Source organism: Lipotes vexillifer, unplaced genomic scaffold (genome assembly GCF_000442215.2).
Source record: "Lipotes vexillifer unplaced genomic scaffold, Lipotes_vexillifer_v1.1 scaffold223, whole genome shotgun sequence".
Classification (NCBI taxonomy): domain Eukaryota; kingdom Metazoa; phylum Chordata; class Mammalia; order Artiodactyla; family Lipotidae; genus Lipotes; species Lipotes vexillifer.
In genome coordinates, this window is record NW_006788663.1 from 1,092,604 (window position 1) to 1,111,756 (window position 19,153).

The 19,153-nt window shown below is 35.6% G+C and overlaps 1 protein-coding gene across 1 annotated transcript in view; it reads right to left on the bottom strand.

Moving 5' to 3' along the window:
• The window catches only part of GDPD4 (glycerophosphodiester phosphodiesterase domain containing 4), a 53,192-nt gene that overhangs the window by 14,991 nt on the left and 19,048 nt on the right, over positions 1 to 19,153 (bottom strand). Inside the window, exons 2-3 of the mRNA XM_007461714.1 lie at positions 12,959 to 13,180; positions 11,740 to 11,894 (exon numbers count right to left, since the gene is read on the bottom strand). Coding sequence (XP_007461776.1) covers positions 11,740 to 11,894; positions 12,959 to 13,180 — 377 coding nt within the window. The remainder of the gene's footprint in view (positions 1 to 11,739; positions 11,895 to 12,958; positions 13,181 to 19,153) is intronic.

Genomic DNA, 19,153 nt, shown 5'->3' on the forward strand with positions numbered 1-19,153 from the left:
CTACCAGGGGTTAAAAGGGCCAGCCCTCTTTCCTCCCCACCTTTTATTTTTCTTTTTTTCCCTTTTTGGGAGTCATACATTAAAGACTAGGACATGCAAAAGCAACTTTACATATGGGGAAAATTAGAAAGTGACCATGTATGAGCAGGGAAAGGAACAGATGTGAGAAGAACTCAGGCTGATCCTTGGCACAGAGACGGCCAACAACAACAAATAAACAAATAACAAAAATACAGCATACCTTCAGGAAGGGAAGAATCTGATTTCCAGAGTTACCAGATTATTAGATTGAAATATACATTTTTCAACAACAAAAAAAAATCACAAGGCATACTAAGAAACAAGAAAATAGGGTCCATTCAAAGGAAAAAAAATAAATTAATAAAAACTGTTCCCAGAAAAGAGCTGTTGGCAGATATGATAGACAAAGATTTGGAAACAAATATCTTAAAGATACTCAAAGAACTAAAGGAAGATGTAGATAAAGTTTAAAAATGTATAAACAAAATTTAAATATTAATAAAGAACATAAATCCTAAAAAAGAAGCCAAAAAGAATTCTAGAACTGAACAGTATAGTAACTGAAATGAAAATTTTATTATTAGGATCCAAAGGCAGATTTGAGCAGGTAGAAGAAAGAACTGGTGAAGTTGAAGATAGGCCAATAGATGTTAACCATTCTGAAGAACAGAAAGAAAAAAAATTGAAGAAAAGTGAACAGCCTAAGATGTCTATGGGACACCATCAAACGGATCAATATATGCATTCTTGGATTCCCAAAAGGAAAAGAGAAAGAGACCAGGACAGAAAGAATATTTGAAGAAACAATGGCTTAAAACTTCTCAAATTTGATCAAAGACATGAAGGAAAACATCCAAGAAGATCAACAAACTCCAAGTAAGATGAACTCAAAGGGACTCACACTGAGATGCATTATAATCAGATTTTCAAAAGCCAGAGAGAGAATGCTGAAGGCACCAAGAGAGAAGCGACTTGTCTCATACAAGGGATCCTCAACATCACCAGCAGATTTCTCATCAGAACTTTGGAGGCCAGAAGGCAGTGGACCAACCTATTCCAAGTGTTAAAATACTGTCAATGAAGGATCTTATATCCAGAAAAACTGTCATTCAGAAGTGAGAAACAAATTAAGATATTCCCAGAAGAACTAAAGCTGAGGGAGTTCATGGCCACTAGACTCACCTTGTAAGAAAAACTAAATGGAGTCCTGCAAGGTGAAATGAATGGATACTAGACAGTTACTCAAAACTGAATGAAGAAATAAAGATCTCAATAAAAGCAAATATATGGGCAATTATAAAAGCTAGTATTATTGTAACACTGGTTTGTAACTGTACTTTTTATTTTCTACATGATTTAAGAGACTAATATATCTGAAGGAAAAAAAAGTATTAGTCTAAAAGTTAGTATTATTGTAAATTTGCTTTGTAGCTCCAAAAGTTGTTTTCTATGTAATTTGACACTAATGCATTTTTTTAAATTACTAGTTTATGTTTTGGGGCACACAATGTATAAAGATTTAATTTTCTGATGTTAACAACCCAGAAAGGTAGGAATAGATCTGTAAAGGAACAGAGTTTTTCTATATTATTGAAGTTAAGCTGATATAAATTCAAATAAGAGTGTTAAAGCTTTAGTATAGTAAATGTAATTCCCATGGTAACCACAAATAAAATAGAGATAGAATATACATCCCCCCAAAAATGAGAAAAGGATTTAAACATTTCACTATAAAAGGTCAACAAAACAACAAAGAAAATTGTAATGCAGAAACCAAAGGGACAAAAAAGCTATAAGGCATATAGAAAGTAAAGAAGAAAAAAAAACAGATGACAGAAACAAAATAACAAATATTCACAGAAATGACAGAAGTAACAGTGTGACAAAATCCCTCCTTGTCAGTAATTATTTTAAATGTAAATGGGTCAAACTCGCTAAGTAAAAGACAGAGACTGGCAGAACAGATAAAACATATGTTTCAATTCATGATGTCTACAAGAGACTCACTTTATATTCAAAGACACAGATAGATTACAAGGGAAAGGATGGAAAGACAGTCCATGAAGATACTAACCAACAAGAGCAAGGGTGGCTTTGCTGATATTAGACAAAATAGGCTTTATATCAAGGTTATAAGAGACAAAGAAGGACATTATATATTAATAAGAGGTTCAGGGCTTCCCTGGTGGCGCAGTGGTTGAGAGTCTGCCTGCCAATGCAGGGGACATGGGTTCGTGCCCCGGTCCGGGAAGATCCCACATGCCGTGGAGCGGCTGAGCCCGTGAGCCATGGCCGCTGAGCCTGCGCGTCCGGAGCCTGTGCTCCGCAACAGGAGAGGCCACAACAGTGAGAGGCCTCCATACCACAAAAAAAAAAAAAAAAAAAGAGGTTCAATACAGCAAGAAGATACAACAATTATAAACATTTACACACCTAATGACAGACCAGCAAAATTTACAGAGCAAAAACTGACAGAATTGAAGGGAGAAATAGAGAGCTGTACAATAATCATTAGAGATTTCAATATCCCACTCTCAATAATGGCTAGAACAACCACACCAAAGGTAAGTAAGGAAATAAGAGTACTTAATCAACACAAGGACTAACTATATCTAACAGACATATACATAACACTCAGCCCAACACTAACAACATACACATTCTTCTCAAGTGCACACTTTGCAAGATAGACCACATGTTAGGCAACAAATTAAGTCTCGATAGATTCAAACAGATTGATACCATACAAGTATCTCCTCCAACCACAACAAGATGAAATTAGAAGTCAATAACAGAAGGAAAACTGGAAAATTCACATATTCGTGGAACTTAACACACTTTTAAACTACCAATGGATCAAAAAAGAAATCACAAGGGAAATTACAAAATACTTGGAGACAAATGAGAATAAAAACACAACATACCAAAACTTAAGACATGCAGCAAAAGTGGTGCTGGGGGTAAATTCATAGTTATACATGCTTACATTTAAAAAACAAGAAAGATCTCAAATCAGCATCCTAACTTTGTAACTTAAGGAACTAGAAAAAAATGAACAAATTGATCCAACATAGCAAAAGAAAGAAAATAATAAAGATTAGAGCAGATATAAATGAAATTGAAAACAGAAAACCAATAGAGAAAATCAATGAACCCAAAGGTTAGTTCTTCAAAAAGATCAACAAAATTGATAAACCTTTATCTAGATGTACTATTAATAAAAAGAGAAACTCAAATTACTGAAAGCAGAAATAAAAGTGGGGACATTACTACCAATTTTACAGAAATAAAAAGGATTATAAGAAGTACTATGAACAGGTGTATCCCAACAAATTGGATAACCTAGATGAAACAAATTCCTAGAAACACAAAACCTACCTTTTAATCATAAAGAATTAGAAAATGAAAATAGACATACAATGAATAAGGAGATTGAATCGTTAACCAAAAACCTTCCAACAAAGAAAAGTCCTGGACCCACTGCCTTCACTGTTGAATTCCACCAAACGTTTCAAGAAGAACTAATACTAACCCATTAGGATAGCTACATCAAGAAAAAAAAAACCCAGAAATCAACAAGGGTGCGGAGGATATAGAGAAATTGGAACCCCTGTGTACTGTTGGTACAGCTGTTACGGAAAGCGGTATGACAGTTCCTCAAAATATTAAAAATAGAATTACCATATGATCCAGAAAGTCCACTTAATGGATATATTGCCAAAACAACTGAAAGAAGGGTCTTGAAGAGATATTTGTCCACCCATGTTCATAGCAGCATTATTCACTATAGCTAGAATGTGGAAGCAACTCAAGTGTTCATCAACTGATGAATGAATAAGCAAACTGTGGTGTATACATGCAATGGAATATTATTTAGCCTTAAAAAAGAAAGAAATTCTGCAATGGATGGATTTAACATGGATGAACCTAGAGGATTTTATGCTAAGTGAAATAAGCCAGTTGCAAAAAGACAAATACTACATGATTCCACTTATATGTCAAAATCAGAGAAAGAACGCAGAATGGTGGTTGCCAGGGTCCGGGGGTGGGGGAGTTGGTAGGGATGTTATTGTTTAATGACTATAGAATTTGAGCTTATAAGACGAAAAGAGTTAGGTAGCTTGATGGCAGAGATGGCTGCACAATGTAATGAATGTATATTAGAATGACTGAACTGTATGTTTACAAATGATTAAAACACTACATTTTTTTTTTTAAGATCTTTATTGGGGTATAATTGCTTTACAATGATGTGTTAGTTTCTGCTTTATAACAGAGTGAATCAGTTATACATATACATATGTTCCCATATCTCTTCCCTCTTTGTCTCCCTCCCTCCCACCCTCCCTATCCCACCCCTCCAGGCAGCCACAGAGAACCGAGCCGGTATCCCTGTGCCATGCGGCTGCTTCCCACTGGCTATCTACCTTACGTTTGTTAGTATATGTATGTCCATGTCTCTCTCTTGCCCTAACACACCTCACCATTCCCCCTCCCCATATCCTCAAGTCTGTTCTCCAGTAGGTCTGTGTCTTTATTCCTGTTTTACCCCTAGGTTCTTCATAACATTTTTTTTTCTTAAATTCCATATATATGTGTTAGCATACGGTATTTGTCCTTCTCTTTCTGACTTACTTCACTCTGTATGACAGACTCTAGATCTATCCACCTCATTACAAATAGCTCAATTTCGTTTCTTTTTATGGCTGAGTAATATTCCATTGTATATATGTGCCACATCTTCTTTATCCATTCATCCGACGACGGGCACTTAGGTTGTTTCCATCTCCGGGCTATTGTAAATAGAGCTGCAATGAACATTTTGGTACATGACTCTTTCTGAATTCTGGTTTCCTCAGGGTATATACCTAGTAGTGGGATTGCTGGGTCATATGGTAGTTCTATTTGTAGTTTTTTAAGGAACCTCCATACTGTTCTCCATAGTGGCTGAACCAATTCACATTCCCACCAGCAGTGCAAGAGTGTTCCCTTTTCTCCACACCCTCTCCAGCATTTATTGTTTCTAGATTTTTTGATGATGGCCATTCTGACTGGTGTGAGATGATATCTCATTGTAGTTTTGATTTGCATTTCTCTAATGATTAATGATGTTGAGCATTCTTTCATGTGTTTGTTGGCAGTCTGTATATCTTCTTTGGAGAAATGTCTATTTAGGTCTTCTGCCCATTTTTGGATTGGGTTGTTTATTTTTTTGTTATTGAGCTGCATGAGCTGCCTGTAAATTTTAGAGATTAATCCTTTGTCAGTTGATTCATTTGCAAATATTTTCTCCCATTCTGAGGGCTGTCTTTTGGTCTTGTTTATGGTTTCCTTTGCTGTGCAAAAGCTTTGAAGTTTCATTAGGTCCCATTTGTTTATTTTTGTTTTTATCTCCATTACTCTAGGAGATGGGTCAAGAAGGATCTTGCTGTGATTTATGTCATAGAGTGTTCTGCCTATGTTTTCCTCTAAGAGTTTGATAGTTTCTGGCCTTACATTTAGGTCTTTAATCCATTTTGAGCTTATTTTTGTGTATGGTGTTAGGGAGTGATCTAATCTCATACTTTTACATGTACCTGTCCAATTTTCCCAGCACCACTTATTGAAGAGGCTGTCCTTTCTCCACTGTATATTCCTGCCACCTTTATCAAAGATAAGGTGACCATATGTGCATGGGTTTATCTCTGGGCTTTCTATCCTATTCCATTGATCTATCTTTCTGTTTTTGTGCCAGTACCATACTGTCTTGATTACTGTAGCTTTGTAGTATAGTCTGAAGTCAGGCAGCCTGATTCCTCCAGCTCCATTTTTTGTTCTCAAGATTGCTTTGGCTATTCGGGGTCTTTTGTGTTTCCATACAAATTGTGAAATTTTTTGTTCTAGTTCTGTGAAAAATGCCAGTGGTAGTTTGATAGGGATTGCATTGAATCTATAGATTGCTTTGGGTAGTAGAGTCATTTTCACAATGTTGATTCTTCCAATCCAAGAACATGGTATATCTCTCCATCTATTTGTATCATCTTTAATTTCTTTCATCAGTGTCTTATAATTTTCTGCATACAGGTCTACATTTTATATTATATGTATTTTTACCACAGTTAAAACATTTTTTAAAAATGACTAAAATCTGAATAAACTATAGACTTTTAGTTTAAAAACCTTATGTTCACATGAAAACCTGTACACAAATGTTCATAACAGATTTACTTATAATAGCTCAGAAACAGTCAGATAGCCTTAAGTTGGTGAATGATTAAACAAACTTCAGTACCTCCACACAATGGAATACTACTCAGCAATGAAAAAGGATAAACTATTATATACGTAATAACCTGGATAACTCTCAAAGGGAATTATATTGAATGAAAAAAAGCCAACCACAACAGGTTATATACTCTACGATACTATTTATATTACATTCTCAAAATGACAAAATAATAAAAGTAGAGAACAGATTAGTGATTGTGAAGAGCTAGGGTTTGAGGTGAGGGGAAGTGGATGGAAGTAAGGGGAGTGTAGTTATCAAAGGGAAACAAAAAGAATACTTCCAGTGATGAAACTAGTCTATGTCTTGGTTGTGGCATTGGATATACAACCCTACACATGTGATAAAACTGCACAGAGCTATATATACAAACACACACAAGATGAATATAAGTAAAACTGGGGAAGTTTGAATAAGATTGGTGGATTGCATCAATGCCAATACCTTGGTTTTGATACTGTACTAAAGTTTTGCAAGTTTTACCACTGGAGTAAACTGGGTAAAAGGTATACAGGATCATTTTGTGTTATTTCTTACAGGTTAATATGCAATTATCTCAAAATAAAAAGTTTAATTTAAAGGACACAATTGTTAAAAATATAATAAAAATGTACTCTGGGGTTTACAACAAAAATATTATTTATAACAACAATAGCACAAAGGGCAGCAGTCAATGGAATTAAGATTTTAATATTCTATACTCTATATTATGGAATAATTTAACTCAAGGTGGATTGTAATAAGATAGATAAGGATACTTTTTATAATTCCTAGAGCAACCAGTAAAAAATAATTTAAAAATGTAAGAAGCCAATAGAGGAGATAGAATAGAATACTAAAAAATAATTGATTAACTAAAAAAAATTAAAAGGCAGGAAAAGAATGACCAAAATAACCAACCTAGAATAAAAAGGACAAAGAGATAAAATAGTATGATGTAATATAAACCCAAGTATATTAATTATTAAACTAAATATTAATGGGCCAAACATTCCCATTGAAAAGCAGAGACTGTCCTACTAAATATAAAAGCAAGAACCAATAATATTTTATGAGATGTTTATAAGAGATGTACTTTAAATATAAAGACACAAAGCAGTTGAAAGACAAAGGACACAAAAAGAAATATCACACAAATACTAATTATAAGAAAGCAAGTGTGGCAATATTAATAAAAATAATCTTTAGACAAGAATTATAACCAGAGAAAATGGACATTTCATAATGAAAGGGTGGATTCACCAAAAAGATCTAACAATTCTAAAATGCAAATACACCTAATAAAAGAGTTTAAAATATGAGAAGCCAAACGACCATAACAATCACAATAACAGCAACAAACAGAGCTAAAGGGAGAAATATACAAATCAACAATCATAGTTGGAGATACTACACCCCCTTCTCCATAACTGACAGATAATGCACAAGGAGGCCTTAATTTCTCTCTGACTGAAGAGGTTGCTCCCAGAAGAAAGAAGGAAGAAGACATGGTCCAATCTCCTTGTCAACATGATACCTACATATTTTCTAAATATAATAATAATATTTACCAGGAAGAGAGGCCTTATGTATAGAATATTTTTTAAAAGGATGTTTCTGGTTGAGTATTTCTTTATTATATATTTTGTAAATAAATACAGAATGTGGATTTATGAGGCATGCATCCCTGGAGAAAGTCACATAAGCCATACAACTCCCTGGGAGTATTAAATGCAGATGTTCTGTAACTCAAATGCTCTCCTTCTAAGTGAAATAACCCTGCAAACACTCACTTGGAGGCTGTATCTATTACTGTGGGCCACAGAGTATGCGTCCAATAAAGGAAGAAACCTGCAAAGTTGAAATCAATGTCTCTGACCTCTCCTTGCTTTGTCTGAGCCTCTTGATAGACTGCTGTATCTTTGAAATTAATAATAAAACTTCATAGTAGGTAAGTTCTCTGATGTGTGTGAGTCTGATCTGCAAACTAATGTTTCGTGCTAACTGAATAGAAAAAGCAGGGGGAAGATGAAGTATAAAATGCTTAAAAAGACTATCAACCAATTTAAACTAATTGATATTTATAGAATATCACACCCAACAAATGAAGAGAGCTCACCTTTTTCAGGTGGACATGGGAAGTTCACCAAGATATACAACATAGTGGTCTATAAGACAAGTTTAAATACATTTAAAGTATTGAAATCATGTGTTTTATAATGTTCACCGAGCACTCTTGATTAGCACCAAGGTGAGCTTTGGTGAGATTTTTTATCATTTCTATGTGTCTGGACCACAAGAAGAAATCAGTGGGGAGGAGATTTATAAATCAACATTCATGTCAAGACAAATCAAAATAATGCCTCTAGGGCTTCCCTGGTGGCGCAGTGCTTGAGAGTCCGCCTGCCGATGCAGGAGACGCGGGTTCGTGCCCCGTTTCGGGAAGATCCCACGTGCCGCGGAGCGGCTGGGCCCGTGAGCCATGGCCGCTGAGCCTGCGCGTCCGGAGCCTGTGCTCCGCAAATGGGAGAGGCCACGACAGTGAGAGGCCCGCATAACGCAAGAAAAAAAAAAAAAAAAAAAAAATAAAAATAATACCTCTATTATTTCAATCAATAAACCATTTTTATTCCCAACATCTGATATACACATTGTGTCCATCTATTTGTATTTCAAATTGGCAGCTTTGCCTTATACCAAAACAAACCTTTCAAAGGCGTGTCAATAAAATTAAAAATTTAAAAAGAAAAAAATAAAGTATTGAAATCATACAGAGCTGTTCTCTGGTCACAGTGACCTTAAATCAGAAGTCAGTAACACTAGAGCAGACAGAAAATCCTCAAATTTTAAAAAAGTTAGCAACACGTTTCTAAATAATCCATGAGTCAAGTGGGAAATTAAAAAAATTTTTAATATTTTAAATTGGATAATAAGAATATATCAAAATTATTTGTGGAATGCAACTAAAGCAATGCTTGCAGGGAAATTTATAGCCTTAAATGCTTACATTTGAAAAGAAGATCTAGAATCAATCACCTAATTTTCTGCTTCTAAAAGAAGAGCAAATTAAACCTAAAGGAAATGGAAGAAAGAAAATAATAAAGGTAACAGCAGTCCACGAAATAGGAAAGAAAACGTGCAACAGAATAAAGCTAATAAAGCCAAAATTTGGTGTTTTGAAATGGTTAATAAAATTCATAAACCCCTGGCAAAACTGACCAAGAATCAGAGGGAAAATAAAAATGTTCAGTACCAAAATGTATTGGAACTACAGGTGACAGTTGCACAACACTGTGAATGTACTAAATGACACTGAATTGTTTACTGTAAAATGGTTAACTTTAGGTGAATTTCACCTCACTAAATTTTTAATAAATTAAAATTTTTTAAACACTTAAAAATTCCCACATCAGAAATAAAACAGAGGGCATCTCTATATTCATATAAGTTTGATCGAAGTAATGTATTTAAAGCATTCTCAGTCAAAATGGCAAGGTCACAATGTCTTGTGAGTGTGGTCTGATGGAAGTAAGCACTGATCACAGAGAATGTATTGGAAATGTGATCATAATAAGTATTCTGGTCATGAACAGTATACAAATAACAAGTTACAACCGCTTAACTTCTTAAAATTTAGTGTTCCTTGAGGGGAATGACTTGGAATAAAGTCTGCTCATGAACTGTCACAATCAACCTTATATTATAGGCATATGGAAGAAACCCTAATTCTTATTAGAATATATAGTTTCCTTAAGAAAAAGGATGATGCCTCGCTTATGTTGACTTTTCACATAAAACTAGCATGGCACACTGTACATATTACTACTCAGTGAATATTTGCTGAGCTAAATTAAAATGCTTGATTTTCTAATAAGACTCAGGATATGATCTCTCTTAAGTCTGATGCCAGCTGAAACTACGCCCATATAAGTACGGCCAAGGAATAACTAAAGGCTTATTAGTGAAAGAATTTGGACTCTGGAGTCTGTCAGGCCTATATTTAAATCTCAGTGTGGTCCCTTACTGTCCAACTGTATTGACTTTGGTGAATTACCTAACCTCCCTGAACTTTTCCTCTTTAGAGGCAAGATTCCTCATTCGCAGAATGGTGGTGATGATAATTTCCAGGGCACAGCATGTAAGGATGGTGATGATAACAGCAACATTCATACAACAACATATGAACAACATTATGTTCATACATTTGCCCAGCATTTTGCTCTGTGCATATATGAATTATGTCACTTAATCTTTTAACCATTCTATCAAGTTACTGTTATCCTTAATTTTCAAATGAGAAAACTGATTATTAGAAACTTGTCCAAAGTCACACGTGTAGCTGATGGGTAAGCCAGAATTTCAAAAACAGCCTGTGGTCTACCAACAGAACTTGACACATAATAAAGGCTCAATAGTGGAAGCTATTATAATTATTTCCAACTACTAGATTAATCTAAATTATGATTAGGAGAGAAGGAAATCATCTTGGAGCCATTTTCTCTTTGATAAAAAAGTAAAAGGAAATAGAAATACACTCAAAACAGAGGAGTAGTTGGGCAAAGAGAAATCTTCTGAATGGGAAAAAGAGGTAATACATGTATAATTATCTAATTCTAAAAGAAAAAAGACATATTTTATGATCATCTCCCCCCATGGCCAGAGAGGCTGGAAAAGTCGGAACATGAACAGAGGTATATCCAACAACCTAGGTCATGGCTTGAGATATAGAAAGATAACTAGGGGAATTTTTACTAGCTCAAGAGATTTTGGAGATATATATGTATATCTGAACAAAATACATATACATGTTCAGACTGTCTCTGAAGCCTTTACAATTATCTGAAAAAAATTATTTTTAATCTAAGAGAAAGGGAATATGGATTAAATTAAACAGTAATTAATAATAGTTAAGTTTGAAAAAGTTACCACTTTATTCCCAGGTGCTTTTAATTCTAAAAATCTGTCTCTGATTATATATTTATAAATGTGGTGGTTAAGAATTTCAGTTTCTTCTCATACTTGGCTGTTTTAAGGGTTTTTCTAATAATGATTTAATTATGTTCTGAATTATACCTATAAGAAATCTGGCTATCTGGATTACAAAGTTATTTACAAGGTACTGCAATCCATCTAGTAATGGCAGAAGGAAATCAACAACTTTCTGAGTTCTGACTTTTCAATGATCAATTTATATAAAAACAAAAACACCAAGCATACGAAAAGGTGTGCTGAATGATGAGAGATTGAAGCATGAAGGAAGAGCTGAAGAGTATGTCCAGGAAGAGTCTACCCTTGATAAATGTTTGTTGGCAGAGATGGAGGGAAGGGTAAGAAGATGAAAACAGGAGATTCCAAAAAGATAGCCACACACAGAAATCTTGAGGTGGGAGGGGGAACCTAAGTAGCTTGGTTGGGATGCAGATTTTGTGCAAGTAAGGCAATATATGCCAAAAGAGATGTGGTCAAACACTTACCTCAATCCACTGTAGAACAACCTCTTGTAGTCAACATTTATTCTACTGATATTTTCTTTTGTGAGGCGTTCAATGGAGAATAACTGGCCCACTTGCTGAAAACCAGGAGCTCTTTTCCTGACATACTCCCTATCAAAACCAGGCAACCAAAACATCTGTAAGGAAAAACAGGAAGTCTTTCAGTGGATAATCCAGCTGTTTAGGTACCAACAGCCCCAAGTAGAATGGCTGGAGCCGCATTCCAGCATGGGTAACAGTCTATAGGGAGCAGAGACATTCTAGCCCTTGGTGATAGAGTCAACCTGGCCTAATATTGTCTAATGAATTCTTATAATGGGGCTTTCACCCAGGTTGTTCTGGAGCTGAGTTTTCCCAGTTAACATCATTGGACCAAGGGTCCACTGTGTCCTCACACTAGCCAGAGTGGATGAGGAGCTGGTACATGTGGATGAAAGGTGGGGATCATAAACATCTCCTCTGGCTAATGATGCTAAAAATCATCTTTGCAGGGGGTCATTTCCTGCCAACAGGGAATGCTATTATGACTCATCTGTGGAAATAGTTCTATTTGCAAAAAGACACATATTTGTTTCACTCATAGCTTTCTTCTATATTCTGAGAATTTAAGACATTTGGAATGACTGACTGCCCAAATGCAGAGTTGCTTCTGAAAAACATGATGAAAAAGTCTCTGCTCAAAAAGTCTCTTTATATGTCATTAATGAAAGCCAAGTCCTCAAAGCCTTAGTGTTCCATACTGAGGCTTTTTCTTTTTTCTCTTTTTTTTTATAAGGACCAATGGCTATACAACTTGAATGGCTTTTGGCCAATTAAATAAATTATTCCCCCCAGTGGGGAGCAGCAACTAAGAGAAGAAAGATGGGGTAGATTCGCTCTTTCTAATAGCTGTATGCAGGTGATGGTGCAGGTCACATCATATAGCCCTTACACACATTCCCTTTTAACAGAGTGGTGACATTTCATCTGGTTTGTAATAGCAAATAGCCTCAATGTTTTTCTCCACTGATGTAAATTTCATTGGGTCATTCTTAGATTGCCACATATAGCTGTATAAAGTAGTCATCTCCATTTTTACAGGGAGCAAAATTATTTTAGGATCCCAGGGAAGATCTACAAGGTAGCTCAGATTCAGCTGCTATGCTCCTGGGACATGCTACCCACCTCCCAACCTCTACCATAAATACTAAGATAGACATACCAGATGTTGCTCAATCTTAGAGTCAAGGATCACGCTTACTACATGGCAGACATACGAGCTTCTGTGAAAATGTCTTGGTGCAGGGGCATTAAGATCAAACATCACAGATTTTTTTCCCTTCTGTGCAAGTTCCAATAATTCAGTTAGTTTTGGAATCTTCTGATTTCCTGCTTTTTCTCTATCAACCTCTGATAGGGGCTTCATATTGTAAAATGGTTTGAACTAAAAATAAATATATCAGAGAAAACACTGGCTCCTATCAAAAGCATTTTCCAATTCTCCTGCTTTTAGCCCCACACCCAGCCCTACTTCCATATTGGTCCATTACCATTCAACCCACCAGGCCCTCCGAAATACTGGTCCTGAGAGAATTGCCAAGAAGAGAAATTAAATGTAATCTCCATAGGTAACCATGGTATTTGGAATGATTTATTCTATATTGTAGAACCTGTTGTATTTGTACTGAAGGTCCTTCATGTTCTTGTCTTGAACTTCCTTTTCAACCTTTTTTTTACTATAACTCAAAGTATTACAATCCCCTTTCAGTTGCACTGGCTTCCACATTTTCTCTCACTGTTCTAGTTTTGTGTAATGGAAAGAAAATAGGCTTTGACTTCAGACTGAATTGAATTCAATCCCAGCTCTATCACTCATTTGCCTTTGTTACCATATCCACCTGTTAAAATCCTATCCTCCAACTGCAAAGCCCAGTTCAAATGCTACCTCCTTAATGAACTCTCCCTTAAATATTCCTAAACTAAAGAGACTTCAATGGTGCTAAAACCCAATGACCCATTTTTAGGCCTTTGTAATTGTATGTCTCATTCTGCCTCTTCAGTCATTTGTACATATCCTAGACCAGATTCAAATCCTAGCTTCATACACTTCCTGCTGTATAACATTGGTAAAACCATTTAAAATTTCAAAGTCTTCATTACCCTAATATGAAATGGGGAAGGGGAGAAGAAATATATGTATTCACAGGATTATTCTGAAGATCAAGTATGATAAAATATTTACCAGGTCTAGGAGCATGTCTGGTACACAGAGAAGTGCACAATTCACAATAGTTCCCTCACTCTCTACTGTTTCTACTGCAGTGCAACTCCCTAATGGCAGGAACTGTTATAATTTCTTTGCAGTACACAGCATTTCATCTTATACCTCAGTGCATACATATATTAGCTATATTAACTTTAATAGATGGCTACTTTTATTGTCATTTGCCAATTTGTAGGTAAAGTCAGTGATAACAGGCTATCTCTCAGGAGAAGGAAGCAGCAGCTACCTCACATTTTACCAAGACTCAAATAATCTCTCTTTTTCTCTGTACTTTATCTTCATTCTCCTTCTCACACTTTCTATTTCTTCTCCATCCTTTGACTTCCTAAGCAACCTGCCCTTTCTCACCTTTTTCTCAAGAAAGAATAAATCACATTGCACAATATTCCCATGCTATACCTGAAGGCAGATCGTAAGTCTGGAATTAAACCATGGTCTACATCTGAGTAGAGGTTTATAAGTAAAGGTTTTCTTAATCCTCAGGAAAACAGAAATTTGCTTTGGAATACAAGCTTTTGTTAGATTCTACCAGATCTAGACCAACTGATGCACTTAATCATTAGACCTTCATGAGGGGAAAATTGTTAAAAGAACAGGATGGGAAAGACCAAGAAAGGATTTAAATAACTCAGCTGTGCATAATTTTTAAAATGTCCCTGAATGGGCAAAAGGAATAAGAAATGCACTATACAAGGACATTTATTTATGAAACCTTTACTTTAATGATAAAGTGGATGAAAAATTCAAAATAGTAAAACTATAAAGATTAATCAATAGGAGAGTTTAAAACTAGATTCCAGTAATCTCTAAATAGCATTACAGGGTAGATCTAATATCTGAAGTAAGTTGAGCCTCTTTTTTATATATAAAATGGGAGGACTTATTCAGAAAAATAAACTGGAAAGGGACAATGCCAGTTTAGACTATCTCCAATATAAGGTTGAACATTTTCAAAACAGTACTAAAAAGTCCTTGGTTCTCTATGCCTATGCTTAGAAAAATTGCAAGTAGAAGAGCCAGTGGGTGATTCAATGTATCATATTGGTTTAGAAGTAGGAAAACTATCCGAAATCTGCCCAATGATGCCACTTTGAGGGAAACAATACCACTCAACAGACAATTATGAGAACTATCTGTAAATATCAATGAACAACAATACAGTTTTCTTGCTGATACAGGTACAACTACCTTTACTATTAAAGTCACATTTCTCAGAGTACTAAAACCAAGAAGTGGGAATTTTTAACAATCCTAAGTCCTTTTCCATGTCTTTATCTATAACTGTCAGAAGAACACTACTTTCTTCTCTATGGCACATTCTTATAAGCTTTGTTAGGAACCTACTTTGCAAGAACCACCAGGAGAAATGTACCACAGACAAATTACTATCAGGAGTCACAGAAAATTCTACTGCACATTATCAAATTATAACTATGGACATTAGTATGTTGATTCAAAAGAATAACCAAATAATTGTCCACGGTACCAGAACCCAAGGGGAAAAGAGGCAGAATAATTGGAGTTAAACCCACAAGAGGTCAGATTGACTGTTGACACTGTTGCCTAAGATCCTATTAATGCTGAAGTTAGAAAAGATCTAAGCCAACTATAACAGGCAATATAACAAGGCTTAATTATCCCTTGCATTAGTCCAAGCAATATGTCTATTTTACATGTTTTTTAAAAACCCCAAAACTGAGATGGTGGTCTGCCACCAATATCTGTGAGCTATTAACCAAAGAGTTATGCCTCATTTTCTAGCACTGCCTAACCTGAATGTACTCTCTTTGGTCCTATCTTTACTTTCTTTCATTTCCTAGTTTATAAAGATAACCAATATTTATTGCTTTCACCAGAGCAAAATCAACACTTCACCTGGAAAGTTATGTTTCAGGCATTTATGGAAGTCCCATCCTACTTTTCTCAAGTCTTAAACCAAGATCTTAAGGATATGCAGTAACCCATACCCATCTTGAAATTCTAAGACTGACTCTATAATTCTATTCACATAGACTCTAAGGAGAAATGTTAACTCTACAAAATAACATTTCATTATCCAGGAATCAGCAAACTTACTCTGTGAAGGGCCATACACTAAACATTTTTGACTTTGTTAGACATGTAGTCTATGTCACAATTATTCAACTCTGCTATTATATTGCAAAAACAGCCATAGACAATTCATTAAGTGAATAAGTATGGCTATGTTCCAATAAAACTTTATTTATGGATACTGAAATTTGACTTTTATATAATTTTTTTTTTTTTTTTTGCAGTACGCGGTCCTCTCCCTGCCGTGGCCTCTCCCGCCGCGGAGCACAGGATCCGGACACGCAGCCCCAGCGGCCATGGCCCACGGGCCCAGCCGCTCCGCGGCATGCGGGATCCTCCCGGACCGGGGCACGAACCCGCGTTCCCCGCATCGGCAGGCAGGCTCCCAACCACTGCGCCACCAGGGAAGCCCTATATAATTTTTATGTGTCATGAAACATTATTCTTTTGATTTTTCTTCAACCATTTAAAAATGCAAAAACCATTCTGAGCTCACAAGCTATATAAAAATAGTCAGTGGGCTGGATTTGAACAGCAGGCCATAGTTTGCAAACTCCTGACCTCGGCCATGACCTATTGGCTAAGGAGAGACATAATCTAGTGAGAGATTACAAATTATCCAAAATTATCCAAGGCCAAACACTAAAGAAAATTAAGATGATTTCTGGGATTAACTGGATGTTGTAGAGTATAGGTAGCAAGCTTTTTTGAAATAGCTCCTTGTATGATTTGACTTACCTCTTGGAACCATTCTCACAAAACACAGAAAGACCTTCAGTGATCTCAAAATATTTCTTCAACCATTATCTTTGCTGATCTTCCAGATCATCATAAACCTTTCTTTTTGAGAGTAAAACGGAAGGCCATAGTCTATGGGTATTAATTTAACGACATGACATACATCAAAGACTCTGCCTATTAATGCCTATTCCTTGATCCAAGGCTTTTTATCTTTGCCTCAGAAAAACATGCAGTCTTAGCTAAATTAGTCTAATAACCTTCAGATCTCATACTAGGTTCATCTTTCTATTTTATGGTACCACATTCAATATAATGCCTCTTGTTAACTTAAAATATCCAGTATTTTTATGTTAGTTGATTAATTACAAAATACCTACCTTCTCTTTCTCATATTACCAGTTACTAATGTAACACTCTTAATAGCAACTGTATTATCCTTATCAACAAAGGAGAATCTCATCATTTCTATAATTTGAGAACTGTCCATACCTGGAACAGATTTTTTGGATGCTCCTGTATCAAATATTGATTTAATGTTACTTATTGATAGGTTAAACTTAAAAATGAAAAAAGGTAAATAATAGGCTGGTTATGCAATAATTTTAACAGATTCCCTTATAGAATCTCAGATCCATTACCAGATATCAAATTGGCTCAACTGGCCAAAATTATGGCTCTCTCTATGGCATGTGGGATTACTAAAAATAAAAGGGTAAATATATGCATTGCTTGTTTGCTTTTCAAGTGATTCACAACTTTGGAATGTTATGGGGGAAAAAATAGAGATTTTTAACCTCTTCAGTTATCTGTATTAAAAATGAATAATAAATACACATATTACTAGATGTTTTGGAACTCCCCAAACAAATTGCTGTCCTAAAGGTAGAGCCCCACAGTAAAACAGACATTAGAGGAAATACTTTGGCAGATCATCAACAGATGATCTAAACAGAATGCTCTGATTAATGTCCTTAGACAAGGGCCTCTTATAGAAAAGAAAGACCAACCTATGGAATTCAAGAATTCCATCATTAATGCAAACTTGGTAATTGAAGAGAAATTTATTCTCTCACAGTTTGGAGGCCAAAAGTCTAAAACTAAGGTGTTATCAGGCCCTTGCTCACTCTGGCGGCTCTGGCGGAGAATCTGTCTATACTAGCTTCAGGTGACTGCTGACATGCCTTGGCCTTCTTCGGCTAATAGCCACATCACTCCAGTTCCTACCTCCATGATCACATCGCTTCCCTTCTCTGTGTGGTCTCCTCTGTATGTCTGTTCTCCCCTTGTCTCTCCATTACAACAATACATGATTATATTTAAGGCCCACCCAGATGATCCAGGATAAGCTCCTCCTTTCCAGATCCTTAACTTAATCACATCTTTTACCTTTATGATAATGGTCACAGGTTCTAGGGATTAGCATGTGGCTATATCTTTTCTGGGGTCACAAATCAACCTACTACACCAACTCAATAATGATTATTTGTGTAAGTAATACCTAAATGAAGGGAAATATACTTAAGCTAGTAGAAGATTTTTAAAAATGCTTGGGGTGTAATAGTGAATGTTTGTCATGACAATTCTCAGAGAAAATATACATAAAACTTCACTAAAGTTGGTTGTGTCTCTTGTGTAATTTCTGTCTTCTTTTAATATGTGGGAATCAAGCTTTTTGATGTTGACCCAGGACAAGGTTAAATGTTCTATGGGGCTGTTAGACCTCTCCAACTGTAGGACTCCCCAAACACTTAGAAAACAATATCTGCTTATAAAGAGTCTGAAAAAATAGCATATTTCCTAGGAAACAATCTTCTAAGGATATTGATTCCATCAACAGGAATTGAATAATTTGAGGTAATTATCAAAAATTTGTCTTTCACTTTGGCTGATACAATAAACATATAATTTATTATAGTATTATAATTAACATAGCCCAAGCCCTCAGCATACAACATCACAGTTTAAATTCTTTAGCCTGAGTAAATATAGAAAATAAAAAAGCACTAAATTTACTTTTAACCAACTAGCACCATTGTTAACACTTTTTGTTGTAGCTCCATTGGGTGGGTGATGTTTATTAAATGCAATTATAAGGACTTGCATTGGACTTGGTTTTGTGGCAGTGGATGGTACTTGAAATGCAGTGTTACAGGAAAATTAATTTATCAATGCCATTAACTATACATTTTCAACAACATTGAGAGAGAAGAAATGAGTATGACACACAGATTTGCTTACTAAGCCCTGGATAACCATTCATTCAGCAAGCTTACGCTGTGCGTTCATAAAACACCAATCCTGCTCTCAAGATATTCACAGTATAGTAAGGGAGATAAGACA